At 32.1% G+C, this 20,124-nt stretch overlaps 1 protein-coding gene across 2 annotated transcripts in view; it reads left to right on the top strand.

Moving 5' to 3' along the window:
- The window catches only part of USP32 (ubiquitin specific peptidase 32), a 158,010-nt gene that overhangs the window by 34,555 nt on the left and 103,331 nt on the right, over positions 1 to 20,124 (top strand). For both annotated transcript variants that reach the window (XM_016143364.2, XM_016143363.2), the window contains exon 2: positions 8,710 to 8,837. In XM_016143364.2, the coding sequence (XP_015998850.2) occupies positions 8,710 to 8,837 (128 nt within the window). The remainder of the gene's footprint in view (positions 1 to 8,709; positions 8,838 to 20,124) is intronic.

Genomic DNA, 20,124 nt, shown 5'->3' with positions numbered 1-20,124 from the left:
CCTTCTGTACACTTGTACCTAATACCTCTATCAGGATTAAGTTCGGATGTATATTAAATAGAAAATAGGTAAGATATAGAAGTTTATTTTTCTTACACACAAATCTGGAGGTAGGATATACAGAGGTTGTATTTGTATGGTTATTTCATGGTTATCTAAGCCTTTTCTGTCTTTTCAACCTTACTATCTTTAGTATCTGGTTTATAATTCTAGGTTCACTCATAGTGTAAACTGGCTGCTGGAGGGGAAGACACTGCTTCTGAGTTCCAGGTGGGAAGAGACAAAAGCAAAAGGATATTGCCAGCTATCTTAAGCTTTTAAGGAGTTTTCTTAGATGTTCTCCCTATCAATTTCTACTACATTTCGTTGGTCATTTCTATTTGCAAGGGAGTTTGGAAAATACAGTCTTGTAGCTGGGAACATAATCACCTAAAGCCAGGGTTCTGTTTATCTGTCAGTCATCATTTCAACTTCATTTCCTACAGCTCTGCTTCTTGTACCCCGTACTCCATTTATATAAAACTGCTTTCAGTTTCCTGATTATCTATGCTACTTCATTCTTATATGTGTTTTCTTTGCATGGAATACCCTTCTACCCATTTTTGCCAGGTGAACCCATACAAGGGTCGCCACCTCTAGGAATTCTTTCTTATTTTATTTATTTATTTACTTAAAATTAAAAAAAAAATTGTATGGGGACATTGGTTAATGAAATCCAGTAAGTTTCAGCTGTACATTTTAACAGTAAGGCATATATATACTTAAACTGTGTGTTCACCTGGAAGACTTTCTTAATCAACTCAGAATTAAGTGCTCCCTATTTTAGGATTCCATTTTAATACCTGCACTTTAACATTTCCTATCTGGTATTACAGTTATTTTGGTTATGTCCCTCTCTTTCTTACTAAATTTTAAAGTATTAGAATGCAGGAACTATGGCTTATTCATCTTGACTGTGCCTAACACATCATAGGTATTTAATGATTGTCAGAAAAAAATCAGCTAAAAGTACTTAAAAATAGCTAGGAGAAATGTTATGCTTGTAGACCACATGCATTTAGGAACCCTCTAGGGCTACAGATAATAAATATGTAGGTATAGGACCACAACATTAAAATGATGGAATTAGAGGCTAACCGAAATCTCTGGTTGATTGATTTGAAGATATTTCTTGTTTAAAACAAAGTTAAATAATTAGTCTTGATAACTCTGCTTTGTAAATGAATTTTTTTATAAATAAGTACCCCCCCTCCCCCCAGATTATGCTTCTCTTTCTTCTTTTAAAAAAAATCTATGACAAAATAGTTATAGCTCTAGCTCTGTTTCATTTTATATTTTCTTTCCCAGGGACAGTGTGTCCATTGCCTTGCTAAGTTGTATTTCATTATAGAAGTCGGGTTGACTATGGGAAAAGAGAAAATTTTCATTTAAACTTTCAGGAAGAAAGGCTCTAGATAGAGACCTTTCTTAGATCAAGGAGTCATTTAGAACTAGCCTAGTTTTTTTATTCTTTTGCTTTGGAGTGTTTTCCTTTCTCTCCCCTCTCCTCGCCCCTCCCCTCCTTTCTCTGTCTGTCTGTCTGTCTTTTTTACTATTCTTTTGATAGATCTTAGTTACTAAAGTTGTTTACAAAGGAATAGATCATGATCACAGTCTCTTCTCTCTGTACTCCTCTTTTTTTCTTTAAGGCTAGGTTACTCCCAGTTTCTGAAATGATTCCTTTAGTTGTAGTACAGGTGGTATTTCTCTCTCTCCCAATGGGGTAGTAGTTCACATGGCTTTGTTCTATGTCTTCTCCCTGTTGATTTCATTCCCTTTCTAAGATGTTAGGTTGGAAGTTTAAATCTTTAGTTTAGATCTTTCTTTGGCTAGAGGTTATCATCTATAATAGTTTATTATTCCTGAAGGAGAGTTGTATAGTTGACTATTTTAGGGCCAACTTTTTTGGTAGCACTTTTTTGCTGTTACCATTTCCTTTAGTACTTAGGTTTCTAATTTGTCTTGCAGAGATGTGTAAATATTTAAAAGAGATTATGATATAGAATTCTTCAGGTGCCTATGGAAAAACAAAAACAATACAAATGTAACACTTAGTATTTGTGTATATGGAAGATGATATTTTCAAAAGATGGTTATGACAGTTTTATCCCACGTGTTTTTTACAATTGTGACTTTTACACTTCTCCCATGTTCCATGAGAAGTGGAATTTATGGTTTCTCTTATTGAATCTGGGCAAGCTTGTTATTGCACCAGAAGTGACAGTCTTGTTATTTCAACTTTTGTTTTTTTTAAATCAGGGATACCAATGAAATGTATGTTGTTTTCCTTTGCCTCTCTGTCTAATATTTCTCAGTCTAATAATTTTCTTCATTAACTTTCTTATTCCATTTTTCTCCCTTTTCTCAATCGTGTTCTTTCTGTTAGGACACATTTATTTCTTTGGCCAGGGAGCAGATGGTGGGCAGTTTGGTAAATATTTTTCCATAATGCTGGCAATCTCAAACTGAGATCCAGTTGCCCATATTCCTTCTCCTCTATTATTAGAAAATGAAATTAAATAGTGGGTTTGTACGAGGGCTGATGTATATCTTTCCATGCTTGCTTTTTCAAAATGGAAACTTTTTCAGTGTGGAATATGTTACATCTATATGAACACTGAGCAGTTAATGGAACTCTTAAATCAGATTTAGTTTTCCAGTAGCTTCCTGGTCTGAATTCTGTATTTAAAAATTTTACACCTTATACTTTCACACTCTCACCAGAATAACTCCTGAAAAAGTAAAATCTCATTAGCATATTTATCACCCTAAATATACCTTTCGTTTCTCTTCTTTATTTTCCTCTCTTGCATTCTAGCCTCTCAGACTGTCCCCCAGGCATTCCTAACATCTTCTGACCTCTGAGCTATTACTTACTCTCATCCTGATATCTGACATGTTCTTCATGGCTCTCTGTCTTATACTCATTCTTATTTTTCTATCATGAGAACTGCCCCCCCCTTTATGAAACTTTCCTATATTCCTCCCCTGTAATTTCTTCTTTGCGTTCCCATAGTACTTGTTTATATCCCATAGGCTAGTTATTACATTCTACTCTGTTATCATTATGCAGATTATACATTAATTTATTTAACAAACATTTGAATCCCTGGGCCCTACTTCCAGAGACTCAGATGTATTGGTTTGGGGTAGAGCCTGGGCATCAGCATTCTTTAAATATTCCTCAGGTGATTCCAGGGTTAAGAACTAATGGAATAAAAGATATAACAGTGCCTGGCCTGTAATGAACACCCAAATATATGTTGATGCATTTTAAGCTTTTAAAATTTAGGACTATACTTTATCTTTGTTTTGACATAAGAACATCCAGACCTGTAGAGAATTTTTATAAAAGTTCGTTTGAGCCAAACTGACAACATGCTGGGAAGCAAAATCTCATGTTCTGGAGAATTAACATTTGCAGTTCCTTTTACACATTTGGATTACATGAAAGTGGGAGAAAGAGAAATCTCTGATTGGATTACAGGAGAGTTAACACAATTATGTTATCCCATGAGGGTCTGTGGGGTCTGAAAATAGATGATTTGTCTGGCATTTCAAAATGTGTTAACCTAGATGCACAAAAACAATGGGCAGGGCTTGCTTAAGGCAAAGATGAATATTTTATAGTCCTGGGGCTTGATTACCTACTATGACTTTCCCAGTTAGGAATTTATGATCATATCACCCTGTGAGGTTACTTTCATTCACTGAAATTTGTCAGATTTATTACATAACCCCTTTTTCGTTCATATTTGTATCCCCCATAGCACCCAACACAGAATTGCCAGTGGTTACACACGCGCCCACACACACACACACACAGATGTATGTGTATATAAACATATATACGTGTGTGTGTGTATGTATGTATGTATGTATGTATAATTGGGCAAAATACATAGCTCTCCTCAGTTTTCATGACATTTCATGTAGTTGTATGGGCCACTCAGAATATACTTGGATTACCGTGTAATTAGAAACTGCTAGACAAACATAACTGTGAAATGTATTTTTCTGTTCTTGTTTCTGTTTTAAAAACAAATTTAAAAAATATCTACTAGGGAAGTCTTGGATTTAGTGAACACTAAACCTGTCTTGTGTTTGACCTGAGTTAAATAGAATAAGCCCCATTCTTTAATCTGTTACAAGGTAGTTTTCATAAAATATGTGTTGAAGTCTTGGTGACTTTAGTTCAACTATGATTAGCAGTGTTTATAGATAAATACAGGAAATATAGCAAATATATGTAACCATGCTTTGAGTAAATATCACATTTAGCCCAACCTGTAGCCCGTAGATGCAGCAGAATTACCAGATTGAACTTCTGATCTCTTAAGACCAAATGACTCATGAGTTGCTTCTTTTATGTAACATTAGCGAAATTGGTTTTATGAAGGAAGATTTCATTTCGTTTATAATTTTATGGAATGTTAACGACCTTTTAAAGTATTTACGAATACTTATAGTAATGTGACTTACTTGGCTTTGAGTGAGACAGTTCTCATGCTCAACCCTAATACAGTGACTTGGGTACATTGTTTATAGTGAATGATAATATTCTTTCCTCGTCTGTCAGAGCTACAGAAATTACCTTCCCCTTCTTGATATTTCTTTACTTCCTTTTCTGCTCTCTTCCTTTTCCTTCTCTCTTGTTCCAGTGTTAGGTGGCAGCTGGTACTGCTGGGATGGTAATATTGGTCAAGAAGTGCAGAGGAAAGAGGATAGGGACAGAAAAATTTGTTGTTGAGCTTTTCATTCCTTTCTCTGGTCCTTTTGCACACGACTTTCCTCCAGAGTTAAGAGTAAAAAATTACAGGGAACATCCTTATTACTGTTAGAAATCCCCTGTTTCTGGACTATCATTTATTTAGCATCCATTATCTTCCTGTCTTGTCAAGTCATATATAATATAATATAATATAATATAATATAATATAATATAATATAAATAGTATAATATAATATAATACAATATAATACAATATAATACAATATAATATATAATATAATATAATACAATATAATACAATATAATACAATATAATATATATAGTATGTATAATATACTATATATATTATATTATTATACTATATAGTATATATAATATACTATATATTATATTATATTATGTTATATTCTCTCATTAAATCCTTATAATACTGCCAGGAATTAGGTGGTGGTATAGTTATTTTACATGAATGAGTAAGTGGAAGCATGGAGATATTAAGTAACTTGCTCATATTCTCACAGCTAGTAAGAGACAGTATTAGATTGAACATATTTTTTTTTGTGCCCTTAATCATTTGAGCCTGAATGTTTAACATTTTTAAAAAATTAGTTGCCAACATTTTAAAGTAGAAAGATTTCACAAAAATTCATATTCCTGGTTTCCTTGTTGCCATATTACAGCAAATGCCTGAAACTTAGGTAGCAGCTACACCCTGTAAAAGGGATATGTGCTCTGCCAGGGTTTCACAGACCCTTCCTGGCCCACATATCATTTATATTACCCTCCTGGTCCCTGTAAATATTTCAGTTTTTGTTTGTTTTTACTTTTGGTACTTTAGTTTTTGAGCTTCGCGTGCAGAGGAAAAGGCTGCCATGGGCCTCAGCAGAGCTTTGCTCAGTCCATCAGCCTGTGTTTTTTACTCAATATCAAGGGAGGGCGGCTAGATGCAAATGCTCACTTAATCTTCACACTTTTTCATACCTTATTATCCCTCCTGTAACTTTTAGCTATATCTGGTGTTTTCCATGTATGGAGCATTTCCGTCTGTTTTTTCAGGGATCTTTTTATATATACCTACATATAGAAGATTGGTGTGAAAGTGGTAGCTGTGTGGTAGGTGGTAGATTGGTGCCTGACTGCTTTGTATTAATAACCACTCATATAGACTTTCAGCCAACCTCTCTTTAGTTCCACCTTTTATATGCTCCCTCCACTCTCCCCTGCCCTCCTGCTTTTGTGGTAGTTGGTACTGTCATTTCCGGAGCCTTTTTTGGGTGCTCTGGTCAGGGTAAATTAGTTTGCTTCTTGTTCACATTTCTTGATTGCTAGTGCTTAGGTTTCAACTTTCTTTAGTTTGCTTTAGTTTCTGTTCATCAGAAAAATTTGATTGTCACTTAGGTTCTCAGTTCTCCTTTCTCCTATCCTTGTGAATTTATATCCTTTTTTATTCTTTCTGTAATTTTAGTGAAGTGTCTAGGGGGAGAGAAGAGATTAAAAAACATTTAATTTTCCTTTTTTTTTTTTCTGATATAGCTTTTTCTTTCAAAAACTACTTTAATATGTTCTGACCTTAAATTTTTACTAGGCTTGATTCTATTCTTTTTCCATCTTGCCTTAATTTTTATGTTTAAAGTTTTCAAAGTTTCGCTTGTACAATGAATACTTTTATGTACTTCTTGTTTATAGATTAACCAATTGTTAGTTTGTTTATTTTGAATAAATACTGTTTATTTTCAGTAAATATGGATTGTGGCAATATTTTGGTGTCTGATATTCTGAGTATATGTAATAACTTACTCAGTTTGTCTTCTGTTCATGGACATTGTTTGCTTCTTATAAATGCTTTAAAAAGCTTGTATGTTCATTTTCTTGTTATAAATGAACTCATTAGTCATAAGATTGCTATTTTCTTAAACATACTACCAGTTTTTTAAATAATCTGTAACCAACAGTGTATGTGATTGTCATTTTATATCCCAGTGATTGATTTTCTTTTCTCCTCCACTAGACTATGAGCATCCTAATTTGTTAGTAAAGCCACTAATGAAAATTAAGCATCTTGAAGAAATAGATATTCCATTAGCTGAAGTAATTTCTTCTCCATTACTGTAATTTATGAGATAAACTTTGTTGTTTTTCACTTTTGTGTTCTAACAAGGAAAAAATATATTAGTATATTGGGAATGTTAATATTATGAGTCCAGTTTTTAACAAATTAACATCTAGTTTCACATTTTTCTTCAGCTACTTATTTAAGCATTCATTGCAGGACATATTATTGAACCCATGGACTTTCCCTCCCTACCACAAACATTTATCGAATGATAATATATATGTGCCAGGCACTCTTCAGTCTTTATCTTGCTAGTCCTTTTTTGCCTTGAGACTGTAGACTAGTCCCCTTTTCACATCCTTTGGGGACCACACTCTTGTTTTACCTGTTATAACTATTTCTTATCAGTCATCTTTTAAGTATTATTTCTTCCTTTGCATTCACTGTAAGAATTGGTCTCTTTCAGATTTGTCTCTGTCTCATTGTGTTTCTTAGTCATGGTTTTAATTGCCATCTATATGCTGATGACTCCCATTAAACCCTTCCTAAGCTTTACATGTGTAATTGTATAAACATAATGGATCTCTCCAAGCTTCCTCACATTCAGTACATTCTTACCAGAATTTATCATCTTTTCTTCATCATACATTCATTTTCTTACATTTCCTTTCTATATGATAATACTATCTTTCAAGTTTCCCAGGACAGAATCCTAGGTATTATTCTAAATTGCTTCTGTTTTCAAGCTCCAAGTTCTACTGACTTTTCCTTCCAGATATTTCCCAGATTTAGCTCCTTTTCTTCTTAAAGTAGGAGTCTACTTTTTGCTTCCAGGTTTTTTCAGTTCTCTACATATTGGTAGGATGAACTATCTGAATTGTATCTGAGTCTGCGGCCATCCACCACCCTGAACATCTCCTCTGAATCATATCTGACTGTGTCTTGTTTCCTTTCTGCCAAGAGTTTGTATCTGAATTATATTGGGCTGTATCCCTTCCTTATTATGATAGAACAGAATCTCTGTTACTATGTCAATGACTGCCTCTCTAGGTTTATCATTTACTACTTCCTGCCTTGTTTATTATTTTCTAGTAATATATAATTATCCAAATGCTCTGTACATCACTGTACTTTGAAACAAACTTATCTCTGCCTAGCATGCCCTTGTTTCTTTTACTTGGGTTAGCCTTTAATTAAAATTTTATGTAATCATCCTCTCTGTCTAGTTTTCTTTATTCCAGCATGGACTAAAGGTATCATTTCTATGTCTCCATTGTATTCATTGTACTGACTGCATACTATTAGAGTGTTTATTTTTCTGTCCTTGTATACAGAGATTGTTCTATTCAGTGAAAAAAAAACACTTCAATGTGTAAAATAAAGTAATGGTTCATTAATTTTCTTGATAATATGTGTCTAAAAATTTTAGGTTGTTAGAATCATCTATATGCAGTTTGTTTTCTTTATAAATCTAAGTTAAACTGGGGGCTGTCCTCATGGATAGATATGTGCTCAAGGAGTACAAATATAATTATTATCTCAAAGGAAAGATGAGCATTGCTGCTGAAACATAGTAATGCCAGAATCTAATGCCCTTTAGCTTACCTGCTAATTTGAAATACTTGTTGCCTCTTCCTTGTCCCCGCCTGAAATTTGCATGCATGATATAATGTTCTACTGATTGAAGATAGTGGGTCAAGACTTTTCATATTTGCTTCCTATACTAGATTTGAAAACATTAGAATTATGACTAAATATCTTTAGGTTTGTTTTGCTTACCTGGAAAAATAAGTAACATTTGCCAATTTTATTAGAAACTGGGCTGAAAAATTATAAAGATTTTGAGAGACCTTTTCTTACCTGCCTTCTATTTCTGAATTATAGTTACAGATGTAGAGCTGAAACGACTGAAAGATGCCTTCAAGAGGACCTGTGGACTCTCATATTACATGGGCCAGCACTGTTTCATCAGGGAAGTGCTTGGGGATGGAGTACCTCCAAAAGTTGCGGAGGTAATCTTTACATTCTAGGTTTTATTTTGAGATAGTTATCCACCAGCCTGATTTCTTGAGGGGCCTCCTGGTTTTAACGAATTTAATCTTCCTCCCAGTTATTAGTTATCAGTTTTCTTACTGAGTAGGTAAATAGGTCTTGTTTTAGATGTCAATGTGGCTGTGTTCTTAGAGGCCAAGTGGAAGTGTGGTAGAGATACAATTCTGCTTCTTTTGTACTTCTGAGCTTTAATAATAGCTACTGATTATAATCATGAAATCATTTGTGTGACTGGCCTTATTTTTATAAACTTCATCTCTTTGACATAATTTTTATATTGGGACTATGTTTTATAAATTTTGTGTTAAAGAAAATCTTTCCAAATAGTAAAATCTAATTAAATTAATTGTATAAAGTTAAATATTATAAATGGAATACTAGCTAATTGGAACTTGTAAAGGCTTATTTAAATTCTAAAATTTTTAGGTAGAGAAAAAATGTGCTAAGTTGACACAAATATTCCCTTTCTAAAAATACTGTGTTTACTATATTATAGGAATATGCAGATATTTATTGTGTCATTCTAAATGCAAAATGAGAATAAAATTAATAAAACAGTGAAAATTATAGGAATTTTAAAATATAGCTAACATACAATAGTATATTAGTTTCAGGTGTATACCACAGTTATTTGATATATTATACTAGCTTTTAAGAAAAAAGATAATAAGAAAATAGGAGGATTAATTCATACTCAAACAGAGAACCCAGTAAGTCATATTAGAGAAAAAGCTAACCCTGTCATAAATCTGAAATAATGACCAAAAAAAGCACATAATTTTACATAAGAGAATTAATAAAAATCTTTAAAAATAAATAAATAAATAGAGCTTGGCGGGGGATGGAGGAAATAAAATATGTTGTAAAAAAAAAAAAACAGAACAATGGTTCCAGCAAGTTTATACTAGGTAAATATATCATCGGTGCTAGCTAACTTTACTTAAAAACTCACTCCGTGTATTTTCCATAATAAAGACATCTTCCAAAAAAATTTATATAGTATAACATAAAAATTTGGAATTTAGAATTTTTCATTTTAGGACATAACTAGCAATTTCATGAGATAATATAAGTTGCCAGTTAGAGGAAGGGATTTAAACTGAGTCCATATCAATTAATTCAAGATGCTTCCAAATTCAAATACAGATTTTTCCCACTACAAAAAGTAGAGCGTTCCTAATGAAACCTTTTGTAAGCCTAAATGGCATAGAGTGAATACACAAAATAAATCAAGGTAAAGTACAGATGCTCACCCAGTTCAAAGTATGGCATTTTGATGTTGAGATGCTGAGTGTAGTTCCTGGGGAAGGAGCTTGGTAGTGCTATTGTCACTGCTCCTGGTATATACTATCTCTGTGATGATTCACTGTAAAATAAACACTGAATGCTGTTTTTGCTTTCACCTTTTTTAATAAATGCGAAAATCCTTTTTGTATTTTTTTCAGTTAGTGAAAACAGGTACTAACGTAGGTCTTTTGTAAAAGTGAAGTGGCATAAAGGGAACTTTAAAAAATCGGGTGATACCCATATATGCTGACTTCAGCTTTTTTTCCCCCTTATCTCTTTTTTTTTAAAGTCAAAACTGTCAGACTCAATGTAATTTATGGTGCTGGGAAAAAGTTACATGAGAATATCTGACTCATCTCTTTGGATGATTTATAAAGATTTTCATATGTACATCTTTACACCTCTAAACTGATAGGCATTCAGGTCCTTGCCCATTTTTTAGTTGGTTTGATCCAAGTCAGATACATAATTTGCTAATGTATTCTCCCATTCCATAGGTTGTCTTTTTCAGTCTCTTCCTGGTGCCCTCTGAAACACAAGATTTAAATTCGGATGAAGTCCAGTTTACCTGTTTTTCCCTTTATCACTTTTGATTTTGGTATTGTATCTAAGAAATCATTGCCTAACCCAAAGTCACAAAGATTCACTTTTCTGTTTTCCTCTAAGAGTTTTATTTCTTACATTGACATCTCATCCATTTCATGTTAATTTTTGTGTATGATATGAGGTGTCTAACTTTGTTCTTTTACAGATAGTTCTCCAGTTGTTCTAGGACCATTTGTCGAAAAGGCTAGTCTTTCCCATGGAATTTTCTTGTCATTCTTGTTGCAAATCAGTTGACGATAGCATAAGGTTTTATTTCTGGATTCTCTAGTCTATTTCATTGAATTCTGTGTCTGTCTTCATGTCAGTATCACATTGTTTTGATTACTCTAGCTTCGTAGTAAGTTTTAAATCGGAAAGTGTCATTTCTCCAGCTTTGTCCGTTTTCAAGTTGTGTCTGTTCTGGGTCCCTTGCATTTACATATGAATTTTAGGATTAGTTTGTCAGTTTCTGGGGGGAAAAAAAAGCAGCTGGGATTAGATAGGGATTGCATTGAATCTGTAGATTGATCTAAAGAGTATTGCCATTTTAACAATATTAAAGTCTTCTGATTTATGAAACAAATGTTTTTTCGTTTATTTTGGTTTTTAATGTCTTTCAATGATGTTTTATAGTTTTCAGTGTGTAAGTCAAATGTCTGTCAACTGAACAATATATAGTGTATCCATACAGCATAATATTATTTGTTAACAAAATGGGATGAAGTTTTTAGATGTGCATGGTTGAACCTTCAAAACATGCCAAATCAAAGAAGCCAAATACAAGACTGCATATTTTTAATTTTATTTATATGAAATGGCCTCAATAGACAAGTCTACAGAGATAGAAAATAGATTAGTGGTACTTTGTTAAAATTTTAGCTGATTTTTTTCTTTACTCTTTTGCATGTCAGCTCCATCTTCCCCCCCATGCTCTGCTATTGGAGAGGCAGGCCGTGTATCTTGTGTTTGGGAGTAATCTGTCTTTCTTGGGATCTTAGACTACTTAGTGCCCTGTGATCTCAGCTTTCTGATGGGCCTAAGAAATGTAATATTATATATAGTTTATCTGGCTTTTTCTTGTTTTTTTTTTGTTTTTTTGTTTTGTTTTTAGTTATGAGTGGCATTCTTTCAGGCTTTCTATATCTCAGGTGGAAGTGGAACTTGCTGCAGTATTATTTTTATATGACTATTTCATAAATTTTATTCAACCCAAAATTATTTCAAGAATCTCTGTTTTTTTTTGACTATCTCTAAGAGTCATCCCTGGATACAATAATTAATTGTTGTAGAAGAATGATCTTAATTTTAAATTGTAAAATCCACAATGATAGTTTCAGTTTCACTGTAGTTAACACTTTTTTGGTATAAACTCTAGAACAGTATTAAACACAAATAGAAATTATATAAATGCTTTTAGTGATAATAGTGTAGGTTTATGGGGACTCTTGACCATAGAATAATGATTTGTTTGCTTTTTATTTTCATGTGAGTTGATCTGTTTTATTGATTACATCCCTTTGTATTGGATTTACTAGCACCCTGGGTAACAATTTTCTTGAAAACTCTAGTCTTTGATTGTCAGCTCTTGGTGCTATTGATCATTGACTGTTGTAATGTATTAAAATAACTAATGTGTGTATATCAACCAGGGAGAAGCAATCTAAGTTTTCATTTGTTAACAGTACATCTGATCTTGACATTATAGCTGATAGGATACTGGTTTAAAATCTTTTTCTGTAACTAGAATCTGTTAAATATTCACTAGTCTTTATCTTAACTGCATCACTTTTTGTTTACAGTCTAATATTTTAAATTTCAGTTTTTCAGTATTTTTCTTTATAAGACTGGACAAAAGAGGATTGCAAGTGTTCTATTAGATGAAGATAATAACCGAATATATCACTCTCTTGTAAAATGTCATATGACTTTAAAAAAATGTACATTATCATCTAGATGATTATTAACTCAAGTTTTATCCTACAGTGATTTTTAAAAACTTCATAAACTATTGAAAAACAGTTTATAGTAGAAGAGTTGACATGTCATTAAGGATCAGTGAGCTCCTTGTATAAAACATTACATGAGGTACATTACATAAATTATGAATGTTCTAAGTGGTATGCTGGATATCAAAGAAGTTATTCACTTATATTGGTACTAAAAATACTCTTATAGAAAATAACTTATGCATAATCACTTATTTTTAATCCTTGGTCTATTAACTGAGCTCATATACAGGTGTAGTAGATGATAAAAACAATTGGTATCCTATTAAGTCATTCTTGATAAGACACTTTTAATCCAATAGTATGTTCCTTAATTGGTATTGTAAGTTAATTTATAACTGATAATATTAAAAACTCTGCCAAAATTTAGCTAAGTTTGACTGTAGAAGTTACAAAATTATATAAAAGGAATTCTAAATGGTAGGGAAAGCAACTAACATTTGCTAAACTTGAGTGAATGTAGAGCGGAGGCATCTTTCTTATCCTTTTTCCCTCTCTCATCATGCCCATAGGTGGAATAAATATAGCTATATTTTATTGAGTACCTATCTAATAAATTTCTACTTGTAACAGAAATGAAACTATTTTTATGTTTGCCGTGTATAGGCTAGTTATTATATTTTAAGGCTATCATCTTTGACTACTATAAGTTATTATATTCAGTATTTAGATAAAAAAGGGAGAAGAGTTGTAAAATATAGTTGAACTTTATTTTCATGTTTTTGTCATTAAGTGGTAAATATCAGGATCTTTTCTTAATGTGCTTCTAAATGTAATTGATGCTTTATTTTTTCTGAGTAGCTGATTGAAATATGAAGAGGAAAGAATTCATGTTCAGAGTCATTTATATTCACAGCTTTAGGGTACATTTTTCTTTCCCAGTTTTCCTTTAAGTTATAAAAACATTCTGAATTACCTTTCTGGGAATTTGAGGTGTTGTCCCAAATATGCTAGTATTAAAATGATGGACTTTATATATATATAAAAAGTCACGATAAACAAACAAACAAACAAACAAATAGAAAAAGATGGACTCTAAAAAACAGTTATGTAATGGCAAACGTTATATGCTATATACATTGCAGTTTAAATACATATATGTATAATACATTAGCAATGTAACTGCATATATTGTAGGTTCAAATATAAATATATAACACTTAATAATAAAATATTGTGATTTTTAGGATTAATTTTGTTACTTAGAAATATTTCAGTCAATTTTGAGATTTTCACGGGCATATTCTCTGGAAATAAATGGCGTGGAGAAACAGCAATATATCCTCCTATATTCATACAAACTAGTATAGGATAGAAAATTATTTATTGAAAATGTTTATATATTACAGCTAAAAAGGAAGTCCTTATGATAGTCCATTCTTTTTTTTACAGTATTTTTCTTTAGTAAGTTTTTTGTTTATTCCCATTATTTAGACTAGATAGTTGTTGTAAAATGTCTGTGAATAAAAGTTCTTTGAAATAAACTCACCCAATAATAGCATACAATAAATGAGTTACAACACATACAGTAAAACTTATCAGTGTATTTTCTCCCATATTAATTAACTTGGCATTCAAATTTAATTAATTAATTTTCTCCCATACCGATAATTGTTTTCTCAACAATATATATTTTAAAATTAATGCATAGGAATATGTTTTAAAGAAATACTGCTTTATATTTTTAGTTGCTAATGTTAGATAACTGAAGTTTTTATTTTTATTTTTCCTCAGAAGCGATGATACTAATAACATATTTCTTCACTGAGCAGTCTTTCTTTGACAATCTTTCTTTTAAAATAGAAACATTTAAAATGTTAGATCTATTCATCATAAATATGTTTTTCACAACGAGGATTTTCTCTTACTACTTTGTAAAATTGTATTTGATGATTCCTCTATAAAACAGAAGATCTTTTGATATGTGCAACAACATGAATGAATCTCGAAATTATTATGCTAAGTAAAGGAATCCAAGTAAAAATGGAGCATATGCTCATGAATCCATTATATAAAATGCTAGAAAATGCAAAGTAATCTGTCAAGAAAGGAAGCTTACTTGAAGACAGAGGTGCTGGTATTGGTGCAGGAGGAAGAAGAGGAAGGGATAGGTCAGATGGGATATGAGGAAACTTCCGAGGTGATAGAAATGTTTGTTTTCTGGATTGTGGTGATGATTTCAGTAGTATGATATAACATGACAAAACTGATCCATTATACATTTAAATGTGTACAGTCTGTTATACCTTAGTTATTTCTCAAAAACTTTGTAAAACATTTAATTAGAATTACTTTTTGGGTTTTTTAGGAAGGATACTTAACGCTGCCTGGAGAAATAAGCCTGAAGTATAAAAATTGACTATTGATAGAATATATCATTTTTCTTTCAGTCTTTGTTAGGATATTTAGCTTTTAGTTCTAAATTTATTTTTTACTTAATAATCTTTTCCTCGTCACTTAAGTTCTGAAGCTAAAGAACTTCTAACCCTTTCTTCCGAATTGTAGGAGTTTAGGTATATAACCAGCTAGACTGTAATTGGAAGAGTTAGAAGTGCATTTAAATTGTAATGTTCTACTTGTTGACTTTGAGATGCACCTGAAGTAGATGGGAGAAGGATGTGGGTTAGCTTAGGTTGGGGAAGTTAGGGCAGTCAGTGAAAGGAAGGAATTCCCAGTGATTAATTTGGAACTCTGCCTTTTCTCTCCTGATTTGTAGTTATGGGTTAAATTAAACTTAGAAAATCAAAATTAAAGCATGGAGATTTCAGAATGAGATCATTTAGAATAAAAGATCCAGGATAATTAGTTTCCAAGAAAAGTACAGATAGTAAAGCAAGATAAGAACAGACAAAGGGAGCCAGTTGTGAGGACAAGGATCCAGTCTTAGGATCATGGATTAGGTGTGGAACAACAAAGAAAAAAATGATCCAGGAGATCGCCACAGGCAGAATTCAGAGGTTCTAACTCTAAGGAGAGCAAGAGCAATTTTAACTTGAAACATAGTAGTTGAACCTGAAGCCTTAACAGATTTTTTCAAGCCCTAGGACGGAAATAAATAAGCAGTCAAAAAGGGACAAATGTTTGCTTTAAAGAAAGCTATTAAGTAGGAGAGTTACAACCTGAATCTTCAACCAATGCCAAGCTAATTGAGAGGGTATACTAATAATTTACCTACCTCACTGATATCTAGTGATACTGTAGTTTATGTTCTGAATGTGTCTTGTGGTTGTGTATTTGAAACGACTTAGTAGACAAGGTATCTTCAGAGACGAAAAAAAGAGGTTAAGATTGTGACTCTCAGGATTTGCAATCCGTTTGGTGGTAGTAGGAAGGCAAACAGACATAGTAATCTGATTTGTCCAATCAATCCTGGGATTAGTTTATTGGTTTGACAGTCTGTCAGATATAAGTAGGTAATGTACAGAGGTATTTTGGATATTTTGTTTAGTGAAAACTTGTTTACTTTTGGACTTAAGGATGAGAAGTAAATTTAAGAAATTTAAATTTAAGAAAAGTATTAGTAACTTACTCTCTGACTCATCGTATGGGCTCATGCCTAGCATGTAATAGTCAACAGTTCTGTGGGATATATATCTAACACAGACTTATGGAGCCCTGGATAATTCTTATGTTTTAAAAAGAATGGTTTTTAGGGCAAATAAAATAAGGTATACCAAGAATATGGAACAATTAACATGTTTAAGTTCTTTCTGAAAATTTAATATTTTCCATTTAACAGCTGATTCTTTAACAATAAAGTAACTTGACAGGATAGTAATCTATATAAATAAAATTAATTTCTATCTTTTAGAACATCCTGTGAGAATAACCAGACTTATTTTTATAAAACTTGGTAGGTCTGTTTAGGGGAGATAGGGCTTACATTATAGACTATTCTAAACCATGTGCATAAATTTTCCCTTGGTGATTCTCTGGGAGAACCTCAAAGAGGTAGGTAGGTATCTTACAGAGTTTCTCATACTGAGTCCAAGAATTCCATGTGACAACCACAGTGTTAAATCCCAGTAGAATGAAAAAATAAATCACGTTGTCAAATATGGACCCTAAATCAAGTTACCAAGGCAGATGATTTAAAATTCAGACTTTATGACTGACCCATGTATCTGTGGGAAATATATCACTCCCCCCTCCCCCCCAAACCCTCAGTGACTAAACAAGTTTTATTTTTCCTTTGTGTAAAAGAATTTAAAAGTTAGGCATTGCAGGAATTGAATGGCAGCTCCACTTTGTCATTAGGGACCTAGGGCCTATTTAATCAAAGATCCTTTCCTGAAAGTCCACCCATTGACTTCCCATTGCATCTCATTGGCTGTCCCTAGTTGTAAGAGACTCTGGAAAGTATAATTTTAAACAGGCACATTAAAAGCTTAGAAAAATTGGTGTTCTATTACTAAGGAAGAAAGAAAAAAATATATATGGTATAAACAGCGAATGTTACTGCCACAAGCTGTATAATGTAAGTTGTGTTATGATCTAGGGTAAGTAGAGACAGGAATTTATTCAAATAGATGGGACAGTGTTTCTGTATAGATGAAAATTATATTTACTAAAATTGCCTTTAAAAATATAATAAATGTTTTATTTATATTTTCTAAATTGAATTACACTGCTCTTTTGTTTTCACTTACCCTCTATTTCATGTTTGATAGTACTGTGAACTATTATTTGTTAATTGGTTTAAAAGAAATAGGTAATGGTGTTCATGGTACACCTTTAAAACTTATAGAAGTATTTTTAGTGAAGAGTAAGCCTTCTCCATTTTATCTCCATTAATTAGGGTCCTTCCTCAGCAGCAACCAGCTTTCCGTTTCGTAAATAAAGTTTTTAAATTATTATTTTTATCATTGTGATATATGCATAATAAAAGCAGAATCAGAAAGAACTAGTGAAAAACTAGAGTTCTTGTCTCCACCTACCTCGATCTTATCTGGGTTCTAGAGGGAACTACTTTATAGTAATAGCTTCTGGTATATACCTCCATTTACCTTCTAATGCTGTTCTTCACTGCTATTTCTTAGTTGATTTTAGATTTTATCCTTTGCTTTCCAATTGCAGAAGATTTGTTGCTTTCTTATGTATTCTTCTGCACTTCTTCCCAGTGCAATTACATCAATATTTTTGGTTAAATCAATATTAGTTATTTACAGTATTACTACTGCAAATATTCCCTACAACATAATGTATTATGATTTAGTTTTTTTTCCTATTTGGTTTCTTGTTTTTTTCCCCTGGATTTAACAATTGCCTTATTTTTTCGTTTGCTTAGTTTTCATACATAGGGCTAAATTATCTCATACCCTCAAATGGCTTTTTTAGTATAATTTTTCATGAGACAAAGGTTAGTTTTTCTTATAAATGAGTTTTTAGCTTAAATATTTTAGTTGTGATATATGAATATATATCGTATGTCTGTCTATCTATATTAGGCTTTCTTTCTTTCCTTTTTATTCTATGAACGTTTATGCTTTTTGGCCATCATTGTCCCAACTGTGAATTTAAAAAGTTCTGATGCAAGGTTTAATTAATGAGTTTTCTTTATTTACTTTTGAAATAATGTGGGACATCAAGATAAAATATGGGAGGTAAATTAAGGGTGAATTTTAATCATATCATTTGCATGTTGTTAAATTACCATTAAGAAAAACAATGGGACTATACTAGATATAAAATTACATCTGTACTAAGCAGTTAACCACAGAGGAAGGAGAAATCAAGCTTAAGAATATTTTTTTCCCTTGCCTCATGTGAAAGAAACTAAGATAGTCCTTTAAAAATAAAATTAGTACCATGTCTGAAAATGTGTTTTAATTTTTGACAGATTCTAACTATTGTTTAGCTTTTTAAATAGTTTATTATTTAAAAAGTCAGTTTATAGCTGGTACTGTTCATAGAAATTAGTAGCAGGCAAAATAATTTGCTTAGGGTATTTTATGTATGGGTGGCAATCTTACCAGCTCTGAGGAATGATTTCTTCATTAATTTCCAAGTGAAAGAAGCAATAGAAGTATTTTGACTTTTATATAGAAAATAGTACTGGCATATAATACCTCTACCTCATATTTAGATTAATTATGAACTGTTTTTCCACCTTTATTCTTTCTTGCATTTGATTTTCAAAAATAAAATTTGGAAATGAGAAATAAAAAAATCTTGCAGGAACAGTCTTTAGAAAAGTATGTTAAAATTTGTTATGTGTACCATCTCTTTGTTTTAAATGAAATAGTATTTTTTTCTAATGGTTTTCTAATTATTGACATATAATACATGCTATTTAATTCATCCATTTAAAGTATACAGCTAATGCCTTTTAGTTTGTTCACAGAGTTGTGCAGCCATCACCACAATCAATTTCATCACCCCAAAAAGAAACACTGTACCCTTTGTCATTCTGTTCTTTCCATATCTTCCCCTGCCAGCCCTAAGCTAAATAGTGTACTGATCTACTTTCCATCTCTATAAAAAAAAAAGTTACCTATTCTGGAATTTCTTATAAATGGAATCATAAACTATATGGTCTTCTGTGTGACTGGCTCCTTTGACATAGATGAATTTTGAAAACATGCTATGTTGCAGCATGTATCAGTCCATTCCTTTTCATTGGTGACTAACATTCCATTGTATGGATACATCAGATTTTGTTTATTCATGCATCCATTGGTTGATATTTGGGTTATTTCCATTTTTTGGTTGTTAAAAATATAATTCTTTGAACATGCTTCAGACAGATGTTTTCATTTTTTGGTATATATATGCCTTGGATGGGATTTCTGAGTCATATGGTAACTTTGTGTTTAACCATTTGAGGAACTACCAGACTGTTTTTCAAAATGGCCGCACCATTTTACATTACCACCAACAATGTGTGGAGGTTCCAGTTTCTCTGTATCCTTTCCACCTTTGTTACCTGTGTTTTAATGATAGACATCCTAGAGAACCAAGGTGAAATGCCATTGGATTTTAAGTCACATATAACATAAATTTTTCTGGTTTGTAGTGTAACACTTATTAAATTTATCCCTCTAAGAACAACATTCTAAAAGTATGATTTAGATATACAGAGGTATCTACCGCACTCACTTAAAAGAAACAGGATATTGAATCTCAAGATCTGTTTAGCGTATCTTGTACAGCATTGGACCTGTTTTGTACCTAGTACTCACATTTAGAAAAAAATTTTTTTATACCTCATAAGGACTTATGCTTTGGTACTATTTATTTCTGTTCATTAGCTTTATTCAATAGTTGCTGAGTGCTAGCGATAGGCACTTTATCAGAAAAGAGTGACTAAAGTTGAGGACAAACTTGAAATCCAGTACCTTTCACGTAGTATCACCAAGGTTATGAAGAA

The sequence above is a fragment of the Rousettus aegyptiacus genome, unplaced genomic scaffold (genome assembly GCF_014176215.1).
Source record: "Rousettus aegyptiacus isolate mRouAeg1 unplaced genomic scaffold, mRouAeg1.p scaffold_m13_p_6, whole genome shotgun sequence".
Classification (NCBI taxonomy): Eukaryota; Metazoa; Chordata; class Mammalia; order Chiroptera; family Pteropodidae; genus Rousettus; species Rousettus aegyptiacus.
The sequence above is the reverse complement of the archived record's forward strand: the minus strand, read 5'-3'. Positions and strand labels throughout refer to the sequence as shown.